Source organism: Musca autumnalis, unplaced genomic scaffold (assembly GCF_047663935.1).
Source record: "Musca autumnalis isolate F117 unplaced genomic scaffold, ASM4766393v1 scaffold_4, whole genome shotgun sequence".
Taxonomy (NCBI): Eukaryota; Metazoa; Arthropoda; class Insecta; order Diptera; family Muscidae; genus Musca; species Musca autumnalis.
In genome coordinates this window covers 83,939,284-83,956,965 of record NW_027411977.1, presented here as the reverse complement: position 1 = coordinate 83,956,965, position 17,682 = coordinate 83,939,284, and the positions used below count along the sequence as shown (strand labels likewise).

Genomic DNA, 17,682 nt, shown 5'->3' with positions numbered 1-17,682 from the left:
TTCAACCCCAATTGTGGTATTGAAAATGGGCTATATAGGTCTACGTTTTGGTATAGCCCCCATACATCCATACGCGTTGAAGCTTTAAGGAATTTTTAATGAAGGTTTTATCGACGTTGAGACGCTAATTGGATGTACAGTATTTTTTGCTTACCTGCACATTCAAAAAATCCTCGACTTGTTGTGCAGGAATGTCCAAAATGCAGGAAGCTTCAAATCAAATTACGTGCATATGATGTACAGTTATAAGCAATATTGAAATGCATAAGAAATGAGAATCATTTCAAGTATGGGACAGAAAATAGGTCTGTTCGATAATCCAAAAGTTTGTACAAATTTGTACAAGTTTTTGCAAGCCAAATTTGCCTTTGTAAGAATTTGCAAGTTTGATAAGCTGATTTAATTTCGAAAGTTTTGTGGCGGACTGTGCAATTTTTGTCAAAAACGTAAACACACATTTGGTTATTAAAATAATTACAATTATTAATTAAAATAATTTTGCAAAAGGTTACTTAGTTCAACTCCCAATAGTTTCGCTAATACTGACCATAATTTCAGCAATTATGTAAAATTGTCGATATTTTATTGATGTTGATACCCTAATTGGAGACAGACACATGGTCTGTTAAAACATAAGTCCTTCTAGTTTAGGGCTACAATATTGCTAAAGATAGCATGGCCAAATTCCTATTCGTTTCTGAAATAAAGGCCCGATAAATGCAAAAAAAAATTAGTTTTGTCCCGGTTTAGATAAGACCATAAAATCCGAACTGGATCTGACAGGACAAAACCCAACTAGGCTTTATCTCAAAGCGTTTTTAAGATTGTCAAAGTTTGAGCACAATCGGAATATATTAACACGTACCACTGGGACCACGAAGTTTCCATAGTAATTTGTATGGAGACAAAGGCGAATACTCCCGAAATCGCTCTACAGACCACATTTTTTGGCCAATCGATGAAAACAACTAATGTACAAAAAAATTGTGAAAATCAGCTCGCATTTTAATATTGGCTATATATAGGGCCCATGAAAACTTTGAGGACACACTGGCACGTGTTAACATATTTTTAAATTTTACATCAATTTTTTAAAACCAACCTAATGTCGCCGCTTCCATATAATGATCGAAATGTGCGAGATAGATCGGAATGTGGAATTAACGGAAGAAATGCATTTTATGCACGGCAGGAACTATATGAACCGAAGGAACTATATAAACGCAAAAGCCGGATATAGTTTCTTGTCCGGAATAGTTCCTTGGAATTAGTTCGTTATGGAACCATAAAATGCTAGTATATAGTATGGTCCTACGGTAACTATGGCAGCGGGGTCTTTCGTACCGGATTGACCCGGCTGTGCGGCGCGGCTGCCAACCCAGCATCAAACCTATGTTTCTACGTAGGTTTCATGCTGCTACAAAAACAACAGATTTCAGTAGTGCGATTCTCTAATTCATTGTTGAATTACCTACAAAAATCGTTAACATTAAAACTTTAGAAAACTTTACGACTATTTTTTATTCGTCGCTAACTTACCGGATAATAATTTTTTTATTTTTTTAATTTTACCGATTTTTGTAGGTAATTAAAAAACAGTTACAAAATCGCACTACATGTATTTTGAAGTTTTTATCTACATATGTATCATATAATTAGGATTCCCAGTGATTTCGTAACAGAAAGAAAACTTTTGATTTTAGTTCAGAATATTTCATGGTGGATTAGGTACATAAGCTATATGTAAAAATAAACGCATAAAACATCGCGACTTGGTGAACATTATTTATTAGACTTATATAGAATGGTCCAATATTAAATATTATATTCATATTCAGTCATGAATAGCTTACTCCACAACGATTTCCTATCGTAATGAAAAATAATCTATACCTATTGGCCTATTGGGTCCCTTTATTAAACACTAAAACAACTGGATTGGGTTAGTTTGTTTGGGGCTAATACGTTATTTACTTGACAAAGGAACTCCTATCTAGCTGGGTAAAAAATTGGTGTTTTCTTCATTGTTAGTCCTTGTTATCCTGATTCCCTCCACGAAATTTATACTTCTCGAGACATAGATATCGTTCCGCTAAAGACCTAAACTTTAATCGTGTGGAAATTTTGTTTTTACAACTACGTAGGTCTCGTTCGCTAGATCACAATTATTATAACAGTCTGTAGTGACGGTGTACAGTGTTACTACAATTTCATAAATTTGAAAGACAATGAGATAGTTGCACCATAACGTTATTACTGTATGGTGGATATCTATTTTTGTCTATAATAGGTGTGTCTTTTTACGTGATAATTTGTAATAATTATTACGAAATGTTACTAAATGCTGTCTTTTTACACAAAAGTTCAGTAAAAGAGAGCGAAGTGAGAGAACAATTTTGACAGTTGTTTGCTGAGAAATTGCTAAAAGTTGCTGAAAGAATTTTTCCCAGCAACATTTAGCAAGTTCGATCAGCTGATTTTTAATCATCTGCTAATGGTCAGCTGCACAATGTTTATCTTATTTTTGTGGAAAAATACTATAAATATTACGATTCAGCTATATTTATTGATTGTTTTATTAATATATTAATATTTTTTTTATTTATTTTGCTCAATAAGTGGTCTGTTCCAGTACTGCAAGAATCTACTAATCTTTACTATATTTTTCGATATCATAAAGGAAAAATTGTTATCGTAGTAAAAATTAGTAGCTTCTTGCAGGTTCTGGAACATGCATATTGAAAAACTTTTTCATTGCTTTAGAATTAGTTTTTCTTTCATGCATTGGCGCCAATGTTTTTGTTTTGGTTATCAACTGTTATCTTGCTAAAGTTTACTAAATGCTGTCTTTTTACTTTTTTCTCTATTTTCGTATCATAGAGTAAAATCTCTTTTACTCTCTGAAAAGAAGTTACTGAATAATTATTACTGAAAAAGTAAAAAGACACAACTAATGTAAAATGCAATTTTCACATGCACTTACCTGATTTTTAGATTTATGCTCCCGCCTAATGCTCCAACTTGCAGCATACAAATATTAAGGATACAAGCGCGAAGTGATGCAGACTATCAGAAGGAACCGATTTTTTGCAGTGACCTTGACCGAATTTAATTTGATGTGGATAATAAGGTCATCTACACCGAACAATAATGTCGAATAACACGCACATACACACAAACACTTCTATTTTTAACTGAATGCAATTAACACGTGACGCTTTTCAAAAACCGCTGCTTCTTACATACGTATATTTTAATAAATTCTAAAACTTACCTTTATGTAAATATTACATACGCACACACCTTTCCTACTTTAATAATTACGAAGTACGAAAAATGGCCACTCAAAAAGCTTCCTAATGAATAAATCACCTCTTCAGTTTTTAAACAATTAAATAACCGATACAATAAAAGGATATTTTTGTTACTTTTATATTAAAGGCTATTCGACAACTACTTATTAATATTTTGTGTTGAATTATTTACTTCAACATTTAATTTATATCACGCAAAATTTACAGAAATAATTTTAAGGAACACAGACTGGATATTTATTTTTTTTTTTACAATTCCTTTTTATCCTTTTTAGCTTTTGTTTTTGTCCAAAACTATTGTGAATTGTACACTACAACTATTGTGAATTGTGAACATGTGTGCTATCAGAGTTGAAATTGCGAAATTGCAAAAAGGATGAATGGCTAAGTGTTGCCAAACAACGTTAGCACTAGTGTGTTAACGGTTTTTTATTTTAAAATATATTATTGGTCTGTTGCAGTACTGCATGAATCTACTAATTTTACTATTTTCTTCGATAACATAAAGGAAAAATTGTTATCGTAGTAAAAAGTAGTAGCTTCTTGCAGGTACTGGAACACAGCATATGTGTTAACGGTTAGTCCCAATTTATTGGTTTGTTCCAGTACTGCAAGAATCTACTTATTTTTACTATTTTTTCCGATAACATAAAGGAAAAAATGTTATCGTAGTAAAAAATAGTAGCTTCTTGCAGGATCTGGAACAGAGCATATTATATTAGGCAAGTTTACTTGCGGCAAGTCCCTGTTTGTAAGAGAGACACGCAAGGGGAATGGAAATGGAAAAAAATTGCTCGTACCGGCAATTTTCAGGCAATTCCTTTTATATTTTTCGTATTTGACATAATTTTCATTGAGAACAAAACTTGTCGGAACAGAATTGCCTTTTATAAACGCAAGAGCAAGTTTAATAAGGAACGAGAAAAATTGCTGCAAGTAAACTCGCCTAATGTAAATCGGGACTTATGAGGTGTAAACACTAAATGGTCTGTTCCTTTACTTTTGAAAGTGTTAAAACCGGCAAAAGTAGCAAAAGTTGTAAACTGCTCCCATATGAATTGTATGGTGTATGAAGTAAAGGAACGCTTTTCGAGTAAAAAGTTGTAAAAACTTGAAGATTCTTGCACGTAAAGGAACAGAGCTTTAGCCTTTACTTCAGAGACCATACAATTCATATGGGTGCAGTTTACAACTTTTACTACTTTTGCCGGTTTTACCATTTTCAAAAGTAAAGGAATGGGGCTGGATTCCTGTTCTATGCAAATTTGAAATGAAAAATATTTTCTTTATATTTTTTTTCATTTGACAGTTTTTTGCCTTATAAAAGTTTTCATTTCACATTTTCATAGAAACAAAAAAGTCAAATTCCTTTATAAAAAATTATTTTTGTTGTAATTTCCCCAACAACATAAAGTTTTGACATAACATAAGGTGTGTTCGTTTACTCAACAATTTGTACAAATTTGTACAAGTCCAGTAACATCTTGTAATCGACTATTGCATTGTGCTGCAGAGTAAACGAACAACATCCAGTAACAACTTGTACAAATTTTGAGTAAACGAACACACATATATTCAAAATTTTTCGATGCCACTACCTGGGTGATTTTGCCATGGTCGGTTTTTAATTCCAAATGGATCAGTTAATCATAATAAAATACGTTAGGGTAAATGCCGTTTGGCAAGTGAACGAAATAATTTAATTCAGTTCCGAAAGTTCATTTCAGGAAACAGTCCGCTTGAACTGACTCGTTCCAAAACGACAATAAAATAAACACGGAAAAGAAAAATAAAAATATTTAAAGAAAATGGCTAAATTAGATGTACAACCCGTAAAAAAACAAAAAGCCAAGAAACGAAAAAACCCTTGTGTGGAGCATGAAGATGAGGTAGCAAATAAGAGTCTAATTTTGGACACCACATCGCAAGAAAAAGAAATTCAGATCACACAAAAGAACGAACAAGGTAATGATTATATTATAGAAACAATGCTAAAATAATATTTGTTAATGAAAATTATATTATATCTTATAATTAACATAGTGATCTCCAAGAAGACGAAAAAACGCAAAAACAAAGACAAAGGTGCCATCAAGGAGAAGCGTTCTAAATCTTACACAGCTGCTGTTGACGGCAGTGATGATGATAATGATGAACAACACGAGGTCGGACAACACGATAATGAAGATGATGATGGAATAAGGCAACCCACCTTAGAACAACTCAAAGAATGTGAGAAACCTGAAAACCAATTAGCCATAGTCACTGGACGTCAAAAGAAGAAACAAAAACACCAGAAACTCTTGGAGTCACAGAAGGAACACTCAATTGAAAAAGAAAAACAGCGCAATGAAGAATATCTTAACAAGTGGAAACATTGCCGGACAGAATGGAAATTTGAAAAATTAAGACAAATTTCTATAGAGAAGTATATGTTTGATGAAATTGTTGTAAGTTCGGAATTTTGGAATATAGCCTTGGAGTATTTGGCTGGCAGTAAAGGTGCAGCTAAAGATAAGGTTATTAAGATGGCAAACGATGTTATCGATGAAGTCGATAGACAATGTGAATCTAAGGAAACTGATGAAGAACGTCAAGTTCTAGTTAATTCAGTTAAATATCAGCGGGCAAGAGATTTATTACAAATATTTGACTGAAGTTGCAACTGTTTCTGTTAGATGTTTAAGTTAAGAGTATAAAGTGTAAAAACAAAATTCTACCTGAAATTAATAAAACATTTTAATTTTTCGACTAAGCTGTCAATCAAGTATGTAGTCATTGTAAAACATCATTAACGAGGAAAATGGCAAATAAACGTAAGCAGTCATTACTATAGTTCGCACACTTAATTCACATGGTAGAGTAATGTAGACATTTCCTGTGTATTTCAGCTATTTAAAATTTTTCTACAAGCAGTCATAATAATGCCCCGCTGAATGGGGCCCATATCAATGGGCTAATATGAATAATTAAGGGGTCGATTATAGATGGTAACTCAACTAAGTTGCGTTGCCAGAAGTGAAAATCACACAATTAAAATGAGTGAAACGACAGAAATTTGTTTCAAATTCATTCAAAATCAGTGTTTTGAGCATTCGGCTATTAGTTTAATTGTAAACAAGTATGAATTTTAATGCAGAAATGGATTTTCCTATTATTAAATTTGCTGTCGGCAACGCAGCCAGAGTTGGATTGCCCTAAATGTTCAAAGTCATCATAAAATGTCTTAAATACGTATATAAATAAATATAAAGTACCAACAAGGTCTGAAAACATCTACGGGTACTTCCCTCACAAAACTCCACAAATTTGCTAAGTGCAGTTTAAAGGCTGTTCGAGTTTCGATTGCAAATTTTTATTTAAAGTTCATCTTGTGGATCTGTTTACATCGGTGTCGGGGGTTATTCCGAACATAAATTTTTTCACTCTCTACCTTAAGTTGAAACGGCTGATTAGCACCATAACTATCGAAAGGATTGAAATTGGTCCAACCTTTGAGCATCGTAATATTCTTTCCACTCCTTCATACATACACATACATATGTTCCCACAACATCCCTGAAGGGACAAGGGAGACTTCTCTCATATCAATGAGTGCACGCCGATTCATATTGGCTCAATGATATGGGACCTACTTTTTATTGCCGAGTCCGAACGGCGTGTCTTACGACACCACTTGTAGAGAAGTTTTTCATGGCTTAAATACTCAGGAAATGTCGCCAGCATTACTGAGGGGGAATTTTGCCACCGTTGAAAATTTGATGTTGCTTGGCCTGGGATTCGAACCGCAGACCTTCTGAGTGCAAGGCGGACGTGCTAACCATTGCACCACGGTGGCCCACTCCTTCAGGTAACTCAAAATTTCAAATTTGATTGCACTTCCGGTATTTATCCTTAATTCTGCTACTACTTTCTAGACTTTCTTTCAAAGAGACATGGTTTTAGTAATACTCCGTCATAATTGAACAATTTTATATACAGCAAGTAATTTTCAACAAGCATTTCACTTAAGGCTACTTTATTCATACTATAAACAATTTACAAACTAAATTGAATACCAGCCAGGTGTACCGGGACGTTTCTTATTACGTTCCAAGAACTTTTTGAAACCTTGTTTTGTATCTTCCATGGCCTTTTCATCGGATTTCTTAGCGTCATCTTTTTTGGCAAACATATCAGGGAATGTAAATTCCATATCCTTGGGCTATTAAAACAAGTGAACCATGTTAGCACATTCCAATAATATCCGAGAAATCCTAACGCAAACTCACCAAAGTTACATAAGCTACTTTCATGTCATCATGTTTGGTCACATATCCATAAGTGACATCACGCTTGCTTGCTCCCAATGCAATACGGGTCCTTACATCCATTACGGGGACTTTGTAGATCTTTTCCAAATAGTTCTTTACATCGTATTTGGTCATTTCCATTGATACAGAGAAGGTAACAACGTTCTTGGGTTGTGGTTCGCTAGGCCTAATAAGTTTCATCCAGAAATTGGGCAAGAAAACGCGCAATTGAGGGTTTCCGCGTTGATAAATGGGATACCAACGAGTAGACATGATTTAGGAATTCTAATTTGCTTAAGTGAACAAGTTTTTATTCAATTTTTTAATAAATTTAAATTCAAGTGATTTTTTGTAGATGTAGATTCGGAACGACCTTGTTCAAATTAGCTATTCTCGCGATAGAACGATTGGAACTACACCCGACTCTTTCGTTCATCAAGTTCCATTGGTTTATATATTTCAATCATTGATATCGGTCACAGTTTGTAGACGTTGCCATTTTGTTTTTTGTTTCAAAATTTATTTTTGCGCTTGTATTTTTATAAAGATCGTCTTTAAATTTGTCAAATATATAAAGAACCGTAGCAATTTGTCTCTGTTGTCCATCTTAACATAAACAATGACAGAATTAAATGAATACGTTTGGCCGTCTTCTCATATTAGTCACATTGGTTCACTTTGGTGAAGAGGAGTTCATTGAAGGACAAAAATGGGAAGATAAAAGAGACTAACAAATAAAACTGAGTAGCCAAAACAAAAACTGATGAAAATACAGTAATGTTAATTTTAGTAGCAGCCGGCTACTTCCACAAACGAGCAACTCTGTGTTGCACGTGTGAAATCAGCTGTTGTTGTTTTCTTTTTCATATTTATTCCGACACATTTCAAGAATATAAAGGCAACAAGTTTTTAATCAACAACTTTTTTAAATTAAAAATAAAATGGTTAAACTCAAAAAAGGAAAGTCCAAAGAAAAACGCCCTGTTAAATTAAGTCGCAAAGAAATTCGCAAACAAAAAGCCGAAGAAAAGAAACAAAACAAACGTCTATTTTTCTCAAGCAAAACTGATGGTAAAAAGTTAGTGGCTGAGGCAAAACAACACAATCAACAACACAACAAGTCAATTGGAAAGAAAAAGAAACTCAAAAAGCCCAAGCAAAATATAAATCCCGAGGATATACCATTAGAGGAGCTATTATCTGGCAATGTTGATTCAGACAATGATGAGTCGTTGGATTCAGATTTCTCTGATGAAGAAGTGAACGCCCGTTTACCCAACTCTTTTAAAACAAAACGACCTGCAGCGGAAGACGAAGAAACGCATAAGCCAAAAATTAAGAAAGCCAAACCCCAGTCATCCAACCGTCCCAATGTTGAGGATCAACATCGTCGTGAGTTGCAAAGACAAAAGGAATTGGAGTCAGCGTCGAAGAAACAACGCATTAAACAACTAAAACTAGAAAATGAAGAGGAAGATAAACTCATTGCCAAATTGGAGAAAAAACTTGGTTTGAATAAAACTAAAAATAAAAACCGTCTTGTTAGGAAAATGTTCAATGATGGATTAGATTTTGCTTTGGAGTTGTGTTTGGATGACGACGAGGAAGAAGAGAAAAGGCTGCTGAAGGAAAAACGTAAAGAAGAGTTGAAGAAACAAAATAAGGAACCATCATGGAGCGATGAAGAACAGGATGAGGAACGTTTTAATGCCATCTTTGGTAGTGGAGGTGAATCAGCAGAGTCGGGTGATGAAGGAAGCGATTTGAATGAAAACGACGAGGAAGATGAGGGAGATATTGATGACGAGGACGAAGGCGAGGAAGAGGAAGATTTTGAAGACGGCGATGAAGGTAGCGATGTGGAAAATGATGACGACGGTAGCGAGGAAGATAAAAAGGAAGAAAAATGTAAGTAGTAAATGTATTATTTGTAAGATTGACAATTTCTATGGGGCGAATCATGCCGGTTTATTTTGTGAGTGGAAAACCAACAATAATAGCCGTTTATAGCGTTACAACGTACTGATGAAAGCTTGCTTGGACTTGACTGTTGTTGTAACAGCATGAAACGTACGTAGAAGCATAGGATTGATACTGCGTTGGTAGCCGCTGGCCGAAACACCATGGTTTCGGTTCAATCTTGTGCGAGAGAACGCTCTGTCGTGGAATTGTGGACTTGACTGTCGTGGTTAGCTCTAAACAATACGCAGATTGAAAATCAATCACTTTTGACGACGTCACGGTTACTGACCCGAAGAGGTGCCCATGTTATTTAGCCTTGAAAATGTACTCCCTCCCAGCTGCTTGGGCGTTTGACCAATCAAAAAACATTGATATCGTTAACTACGCTACAATATTAAGGACAAACTGGGAATTGTCCCCACTCGGGTGCAGATAAAGAAGCCTTCTTGACCTCATACTTGTCAGAAAACCAACGTTTATTGTTACATGACCTGCTTGGCTGTTACAATAGGAGTCATCCTAATTATTACATGGGGGTTCGGAAAGCCTATTAGATGTGACAAGAAGTATTTTTATGATCTAGAATGGGGGGCCAATTATACACGATTTAGCCTCTACATCAACAAAAAATATCAGGAAGGCTAAATAGCATCGGAATGATGCAGTCGCTGATGTCATAAACAATTATCGTATGAATGACGTCCTTTATGTTCATAAATTCATAATTACTTCGAATCGTAATTTTTTTCATTGTTTCTAATTGCATACCCTCATTTTTTCCTCTTTTCAGACAAAGAAGACATCTATGGACGTAAACGTGATAAAGATGGCAATATTATAACGGAAACTAGCACTGAAGGCCCACAAAAATATATACCACCACATCAGAGAGCACTGCTGGCAGCCAAAAATGACGACAAACAAGCCGAAATCTTAGAACGTTTAAGAAAACAGTGTAAAGGTCTGCTGAATCGTTTGTCAGAGGCAAATCTCCACAAAATTTCATCAGGCATTGAAGAGATGTATATGAAAAATTCACGTTTTAATATGAATGAAACCTTGAACAAGCTACTGCAGGAAGCTCTCGTTAGCAGAGTTATGAGCAATGAGAGAATGGTACAAGAACATATGGTATTGTTGGCCTATTTACATGCTCATATTGGCAGTGAAATTGGTGCACATTTCTTGCAAATGTTTGTGGAACAATTCGATGGCTTTCTTAAGGACATTGATAATTTGCAGCAGGAAGATAAACGACTCAACAATGTAGTTCTACTGCTGAGTTATATGTATGTTTTTAAAATATTTGAACATCGTTTGCTGTTGGAGATCATAGATCGTTTGTCCAATCAATTGAATGAAAAAACCATCGAATGTTTGTTACTCATATTCCAATCGGTGGGTTTCAAACTGAGAAAAGATGATCCCTTGGCCTTCAAACAAATGATGTTGGCTGTTCAGGGGAAAATTGCTGCTTCACCCCTGGAATTGAAAGAGAATCTAAGACTTAAATTTATGGTGGATATTTTGAATGCTGTGAAAAACAACAACATTAATAAAATACCCCGATTCGATCCTGAGCTACATGAAAATCTGAGGAAAAAACTAAAGGCCATGTTGAGAAATGATAAATATGTCATAACGTTGAATATTACCATGGAAGATCTGTTGAGAGCTGATACCGTGGGCAAATGGTGGATTGTGGGTTCAGCTTGGACGGGGAACATTAATGAGATGGCAGCAGCACAAAAGAAACATGAAAATGGTGAAGCCGCCAGCAAATCTGAAAGATTTTCAGAACAACTTTTGAAGCTGGCCAAACAACAGAAAATGAATACAGAAGAACGTCGGAATATTTTCTGTATAATAATGAGTGCCGATGATTACATTGATGCCTTTGAAAAGATTTTACACTTGGCCGTCAAGGATTTGCGTTCCATTGCCTACGTTATCATACATTGTTGTCTCAATGAAAAATCCGCCAATCCTTATTATGCTCATCTAGCTTTAAAATTCTGTCATTATAATCGAAAATATCAATTGGCCTTCCAGTTTGCCTCGTGGGATCGTATCAATGAAATTGATTCGTTAAATAAAATACAAGTTCGAAATTTAGCGCGATTCCTACAACATCTCATACTGAACAATGGTTTACAGTTGTCCGTTTTGAAAATTATTGATTTCTTACAAATTGACAAACAAAGCTTTGCTCTGATGAAAGAAATTTGCAAGGGACTTTTGCTGTCGTCGGAAGAGCAAGATATTTATCAAGCATTCGAAAGATTGGCTAAAAATAATAAGCTACGGCAATTCAAACAGAGTCTGCGACTTTTCCTGCAACATTTTATGTTAAAAGAACATAGTGCAACCCTAAAACTGCCCGAGGAACAAATGGAATTGTTACAGCGGCGAGTGGAATATGTAGATAGATTATTGGCATATGTAGAATTGTAAGTTTGTACATATGTATGTACATATGTGTTTTTTAGAATAAATATATATATTTTAAAACGAGTGTTTTCTTTTGTGGTAACAAAATATATCCGGTCAGAAATCTGAAGAAAATTATATTCTATCGTTCAACAATTTAAACTTGGGGGTCGATCATCGATAACAATTATCGTTGAGTGGCGTTGCCAGTTGTCAAAATTGATTCACGTATGGCAACTCTCAACTGAAGTTGCGAATCTCAGTTGACGAAGCGGCTGTTTTTCAGCAACCACCAATTTTCAGTTGCAGTGAACATTTTCGAAGAAACAAGAAGTAAAATAGAAGGAAAAATAAACATTTTGTTAACAATTATTGATTCTTTGCATCATTAATTAATTTTGTGTATCAATATGGTGAAAATAACGACAAAGCAGCAGTTCGAAATATTAATTGATAAACTGAGTGAAAATCCAAACTTAGCCTGAGGAGTTCGGGAGTTTTGGTGAAACCAAAGCCACAGCGGATAAAGCGTGGAGGTCCATTTCGGACAGTTTAAACAGCCATGAACCTCCAACACGAACACCTGAAGAGTGGCAGAGTCTGGATTCACTTTAAAGCAAAGTTGAAAAAGAAAATGCCTCAAAATAAAATAAACTTCAACGACACTGGTGGTGGTCCATCACAATAAGTGAATTTATCGCCTTTGGAGCGGACAGCAGCAAATCTTTTGCAAATGAATTTGGTGACAAATACAGTAGGTTCAGTTTAAGTACAAATGACGAACATCCTCCATCTATATAGCCAACTACACCAGGGAATTTCGTTTTTGAATAAAAATGGTTTTTATTTTGCCTTTTTTCCTCCTCTGTCAACTTCGAAACGATCCAATTTTGGCACAATTTGTCCTCTATCAAGTGGACAACTTCCTTCAATATTCTCGACAATGTAGATTGAGCCATGCAATTGTTGAAATCATTGCCATGGGACTTTTGGAAACTTCCGTCCTCCAAGAATCGCAACGCTGCGCACACTTTTAAAAGTGGGGGTATTCCTTTTGATCTGTAACTTTCTTTGAAGTCATCCTTTAACGTTTCCACAACGTAAACTACGGCATCCTTTGGCAATCCAAAATACGCCTTAAACCTGAAATAATTTACTGATTATACAGATCTTTCCACATGATCATCAGCTTACAGTGCAGATGGCTATTCCAATGGATTCGACTTGTCCCTCAAATTTCTTCTAATTGGTGCAATGTCCTCATCATCAAAAAATAATTCCACCGAACTTATCATTTTTTGGGACAGCAAATAAAACTTGACGATTCGAAGATTCAATGGGCAGGTTATATTCCAATCTTGGGTTGTTTTCGAAATTTGCTCGAAAACTCAGCCAAAATATTAAAATATTGTCCAGAATACACAAAAGAGTTATCCAAAGCGCAATAATTTTTAAATTGTTTTTTTTTTTTTTTTTTTGGCGAATAGAGGTCACAAGTTTGAAAAAACACTGATCGATAACATGTTTATCGACCACCCAGTTGAGTTGACATTAATGGTACAACATTTCGTCTCAGTCGCGCAGACAACTGACAACGCAACTCAAGTTTAGTGGCAATACAAGATAGACCCATTGATTTACACTAGGCAATTTAAATTGAGATTTATTTGTTACTTGTTGTTTGTTACCTACTAAGAATTGAGGCGACTGTGTCAGCCAGAAAGTAATCAAAGGCAACTGTTGTTTTTCTGAGGATGGAATTCACAATACAATGGTTTAGGACTTCAGTGACAGATGTGTGAATATTATTCATTCCTGTTTGAGAGATTAGTTGATCTAACCGTTGTCTTTGTGCATCCATGAATATCCTTCCTGCCATGCTTAGCGGGAGTGTGCTATTCAACATAAGATGATTAGGATGACTACCATGAATCAGCCAAACGTTTTAACATCATGCACTGGATTCATGAGAAGAGCCCCTATTGCAGTTCTCAGAGTGGTATTCTGGGGGGTTAAATATGTACTCTTGTATTGTGTTGCCCTTACATTCGCACACCACACTGACTCCTCATAACTTATAACAGACCGACCTATCGCGTTTTAAAAGGCTAGAAGTTTGAATACAAATACGCAACATGCGCAGACTAGCACCTTGTTCCTATAACTCAGCTAGTCGAAGATAAGTAGCTTTATTATGCGCTGGTGATTTATGGGTCTATTCCGTATTGCGACAAGAGTCGAGTCGCGTGTCAGTCGAGTTATTGGCGATGTAGCGTAGCATCTTTAATAAGACATTTAAGAGGAAAGAACTGTATCAGTATTGTGAGTAGATGTTTTGTTTCCAATAATCATCAAAATAATTGGTTATAATTTAGGTTTAAATGTTATTTTCGGCTTCCAAAAGACACTGTTCTTTATATAGTAGAGGCATTAAAATGGCTTTAAAAGGCCGTAGGTCAACAGCAATGCAGACACTCCTTAAAGTGTGTACTGCTTTACGGTTTTTTTGCAGAAGGAAATTTTCAAAGATCTCATGGCAATGACTTTTACCTCGTTATAGCTCAACCCACTTTGTCAGTGGTATTAAGTGAAGTGTTGCAGTTAATAGAGGAGAAATTGTGTTAAATTTGGTGGAGTAGCTGTGTTTTTATTATTAGCTAATTTTCTCTTTATTTTAGCTTTAAAATGAATCCACACTCCGCAACATCCTTCCATACCTCTTTAAAAGTGGACTTAGTATTTCCAAAAAGCCTGGCTCCACGAGCTACATTTGGTTTGGCTTCCATTTTTTCAACCGTCATTTCAAATTGCTGTTTTGTAGTAATTTTTAATTTTACCATTTTTACCACACCAAAAACCAATGTTCCAGTACTGCAAGAATCTACTAATTTTTACTATTTTTTGATAACATAAAGAAAAAATTTTATAGTTGGTCTGTTCCTTTACTTTTGAAAATAGTAAAACCGGCAAAAGTAGCAAAAGTTGTAAAATGCTCACATATGAATTGTATGGTGTCAGAAGTAAAGGAACGCTTTTCGAGTAAAAAGTGGCAAAACTTGAAGATTCTTGCACGTATAGGAACAGAGCTTTTAAGTAAAAATTAGTAACTTCTTGCAGGTACTGGAACAGAGCAAATATTAAACAAATTCACTTAAAATAAATGACAATATGCTTTTTCAGAACCTTTATGATATCGAAAAAAATTTAAAAAAATAGTAGATTCTTGTGCATTACTGGAACAGACCTAATGCTACCTATGTTTCAATTTTTCGTTTTTATTCACTAGTAAATATTCACGGCGACAGCTAATTCGTTGTCCCCCGAAAATGAACTTTGTGGCGACAGAATTTGACTGAGTCAGGCGACTGTTGCCATTAGTAATGTAAAAATTACAACTGGCGATGCGACTCGACGCTTGTCGCAATACGGAATAGACCCATTAAACAAGCATTCGAATGCAGTTGCAATCCCCAGAATCTTGGCGACATAAGTGTTCGGAATTGTTCTACCGTACCCATACAGGAAATTCATATATCCGCTTTCCTTGTGATTGTCGTTTTTGTAGCGCTAGAGCAACGTCGGACAGCTTCGCTATTGTTGCTACATAAAGATAGTCCAAGGAAAAGTTGTGATTTTATTGAAGATCTACAACACAGCGTTGCAGTGGCGAAGCTGTATATCATGTCTTGTATATAATCCAATCTAAAAACATCTAAAATAATTATCTTCAAAAATAAAAAGGATCTATAATATGTTTCTAACAAAACAAACAAATTTAATAATTAAGATATTTTTAGTCGATATTTTACAGATTTTTTTTCGTTCCACGATTAAAGGATGTACACATTTTAAGCAGCTAAACACATTTTAACATTATTATTACTCAAAATAAAATAGCAACTGTTAGCTTTGTTATCGTGTAAAACACACGTTTAACAACTTCCCCTTCATTTGTTTTCCTCAACAGTTTTGTCTATCCATGCCCTCAATTTATCTGTATCTTGTAGACCAACCATGCGGTTAATAACTTTACCACCTTTCATTGCCATTAAAACGGGAACAGCAGCAACATCATAATCCAAGGCTAATTCACTGTGTTCATCAATGTCAACTTTGGCCAAATTGATAGCACCAGCTTTTTCGCCAACAATAGATTCAATGCGTGGTGTTAACATCTTGCACGGATTACACCATCTGTAATCATAAAACTTATATAACAATCCACGAAAAACAGAGGATATTCATATCGTTAAACTTACGTTGCAAAGAAGTCGACAATTACAACCTTATCACTTTTTTTAACTTTGTTTTCGAAATCTTCAATACTCTGGACTTTGAATATTTCATTTTTCACTGTAGTACTGCCAAATTGTCTGGTGGTGATCAAACGTGTTGTATTTAAAGATTGTCCGGCTTTTTGTACAATGCTGCGCAACATTTTTAAATAATTCTGTTCTAGAGTATTAAAGTAGGAGAGGAAATGATGATGACAATTATTTAAGAAAGATCAATGATATTTTAAAATATTTTAAAACGTGATTATCTCTTTAAAATCTACCTTCTGGATTTTGTTAAATTTAAGATAATGGATGGTGTTTACATAGACTCCCGATTTTTGTATTGTCACTGAACGTACCCCTCTCTAAAAATCAGCTGATCATATGATGTCATTCACTAATTATTTACAAACGTATCGTGTTGTAAACAAAAAAGAATAATCCAATTTTTTAATTTACCCAGATATGCCCAACGTCACAGAAAAGTATACATAAGTATAAACGTGCGTTTATCGACGTTCAGGAAGGTATATTTCGCACAAAAAACAACTTCAAAGCCTTCTAGAGTCTCCAGATTTGCCATCTGATACGAATTTTGTGCTTTTTATAAAGTACAATTGCTAAAAACGCAAAAAATTAAGCAAGGGTCAGCTTTAACGAGGTATATAAGAAATTTGACAATAAATAACGGCATTTGACCCCCAAAAATGATTTTCTATTCTCTAAAATATATCTCAGACAGCCAGAGACATTCGCGAAAACTAAAAAATGTATAAATTTTGCTACTAATTCCATAAATTTTACGATAATACTCGTATTTCCTTGGGGTGTATGTATACTTTTCTGTGTTGTGAAAATTGATTTTCTTCAATTGTATTAAATATACGCATTAGATTAAAATAAATTTGTGTAATTATGTTTATTTTGTCACCAAGGAGCCACACAGTGCAGTTGTTGCTGTAAAAAATCCAACGATTTAGCCAAAACTGCATTTTTGCAGGGTGTATGTATACTTTTCTGTGTCACTGTATATATAGGACACACAAAATTCTTGCTAATTTGTGGTCTGTTCCAGTACTGCAAGAATCTACTAATTTTTACTATTTTTTCCGATAACATAAAGGAAAAAATGTTATCGTAGTAGAAAATAGTAGCTTCTTGCAGGTTCTGGAACAGAGCATTGATATGTTATGTTTATCAAAGTACCGTTTATTTTGGTGATATACTCAGTACACATCTGTAGCTCTTGGGATATTATGTGATTCCATTATTTTGAGCTACTATTTTTGAGTTTTGAGGTCAAGTTCATAGAAGCTGCCACCTATCGCTTAGTTTTTACAACGATTTGCGTTATGACCGATTAATTATTGGGTAGTTTTATAACGAAAACATACACGATGTGGAGCC

The 17,682-nt window shown here is 34.8% G+C and overlaps 5 protein-coding genes across 7 annotated transcripts in view; 2 read left to right on the top strand and 3 right to left on the bottom strand.

The window, feature by feature from the left end:
• Svil (Supervillin) overlaps window positions 1–3,624 on the bottom strand; it is a 1,126,087-nt gene extending 1,122,463 nt beyond the window's left edge. The window contains exon 1 of one of the 2 annotated variants that reach the window (XM_073980363.1): window positions 3,275–3,624. The gene's annotated coding sequence lies outside the window, so the exon portion shown is untranslated. Of the gene's footprint in view, window positions 1–2,983 lie in introns of both variants that reach the window. The other variant, XM_073980344.1, reaches the window with a different exon arrangement.
• A 1,412-nt stretch (window positions 3,625–5,036) lies between these two features.
• LOC141400815 (uncharacterized) lies at window positions 5,037–6,084 on the top strand. Its single transcript, XM_073980377.1, has 2 exons — window positions 5,037–5,279; window positions 5,358–6,084. The coding sequence occupies exons 1-2, from the start codon at window positions 5,123–5,125 to the stop codon at window positions 5,969–5,971; spliced, it is 771 nt and encodes a 256-aa protein (XP_073836478.1). The 5' UTR covers window positions 5,037–5,122; the 3' UTR covers window positions 5,972–6,084.
• Window positions 6,085–7,299: 1,215 nt separating this feature from the next.
• mRpL23 (mitochondrial ribosomal protein L23) lies at window positions 7,300–8,027 on the bottom strand. Its single transcript, XM_073981745.1, has 2 exons — window positions 7,586–8,027; window positions 7,300–7,518 (listed from the first exon to the last, which is right to left on the bottom strand). Exons 1-2 carry the CDS (start codon window positions 7,877–7,879, stop codon window positions 7,360–7,362), a joined length of 453 nt encoding a protein of 150 aa, XP_073837846.1. The 5' UTR covers window positions 7,880–8,027; the 3' UTR covers window positions 7,300–7,359.
• Window positions 8,028–8,453: 426 nt separating this feature from the next.
• On the top strand, window positions 8,454–12,079 carry LOC141404259 (nucleolar MIF4G domain-containing protein 1 homolog). The gene is made up of 2 exons (XM_073987670.1): window positions 8,454–9,514; window positions 10,359–12,079. Exons 1-2 carry the CDS (start codon window positions 8,548–8,550, stop codon window positions 12,020–12,022), a joined length of 2,631 nt encoding a protein of 876 aa, XP_073843771.1. The 5' UTR covers window positions 8,454–8,547; the 3' UTR covers window positions 12,023–12,079.
• A 3,669-nt stretch (window positions 12,080–15,748) lies between these two features.
• LOC141400674 (thioredoxin, mitochondrial) lies at window positions 15,749–16,649 on the bottom strand. 2 transcript variants are annotated; one of them, XM_073980041.1, is made up of 3 exons: window positions 16,557–16,649; window positions 16,258–16,453; window positions 15,749–16,192 (listed from the first exon to the last, which is right to left on the bottom strand). In XM_073980041.1, the coding sequence occupies exons 2-3, from the start codon at window positions 16,434–16,436 to the stop codon at window positions 15,946–15,948; spliced, it is 426 nt and encodes a 141-aa protein (XP_073836142.1). In that variant the 5' UTR covers window positions 16,437–16,453; window positions 16,557–16,649; the 3' UTR covers window positions 15,749–15,945. The 2 variants fall into 2 exon arrangements, with proteins under 2 accessions (XP_073836142.1, XP_073836143.1); XM_073980042.1 differs by having other exon boundaries at window positions 16,258–16,448; window positions 16,557–16,631.
• Window positions 16,650–17,682: the final 1,033 nt, after the last annotated feature.

Bases quoted from the DNA above. Each gene is read 5' to 3' on its own strand.
- LOC141400815 (XM_073980377.1), top strand. From the start codon at position 5,123: ATGGCTAAATTAGATGTACAACCCGTAAAAAAACAAAAAGCCAAGAAA. The intron at 5,280-5,357 runs GTAATGATTATA...TAATTAACATAG, and splicing joins CACACAAAAGAACGAACAAG to TGATCTCCAAGAAGACGAAA.
- mRpL23 (XM_073981745.1), bottom strand. From the start codon at position 7,879: ATGTCTACTCGTTGGTATCCCATTTATCAACGCGGAAACCCTCAATTG. The intron at 7,519-7,585 runs GTGAGTTTGCGT...TTGTTTTAATAG, and splicing joins AAGTAGCTTATGTAACTTTG to CCCAAGGATATGGAATTTAC.
- LOC141400674 (XM_073980041.1), bottom strand. From the start codon at position 16,436: ATGTTGCGCAGCATTGTACAAAAAGCCGGACAATCTTTAAATACAACA. The intron at 16,193-16,257 runs GTAAGTTTAACG...TTATGATTACAG, and splicing joins ATTGTCGACTTCTTTGCAAC to ATGGTGTAATCCGTGCAAGA.
- LOC141404259 (XM_073987670.1), top strand. From the start codon at position 8,548: ATGGTTAAACTCAAAAAAGGAAAGTCCAAAGAAAAACGCCCTGTTAAA. The intron at 9,515-10,358 runs GTAAGTAGTAAA...TCCTCTTTTCAG, and splicing joins AGATAAAAAGGAAGAAAAAT to ACAAAGAAGACATCTATGGA.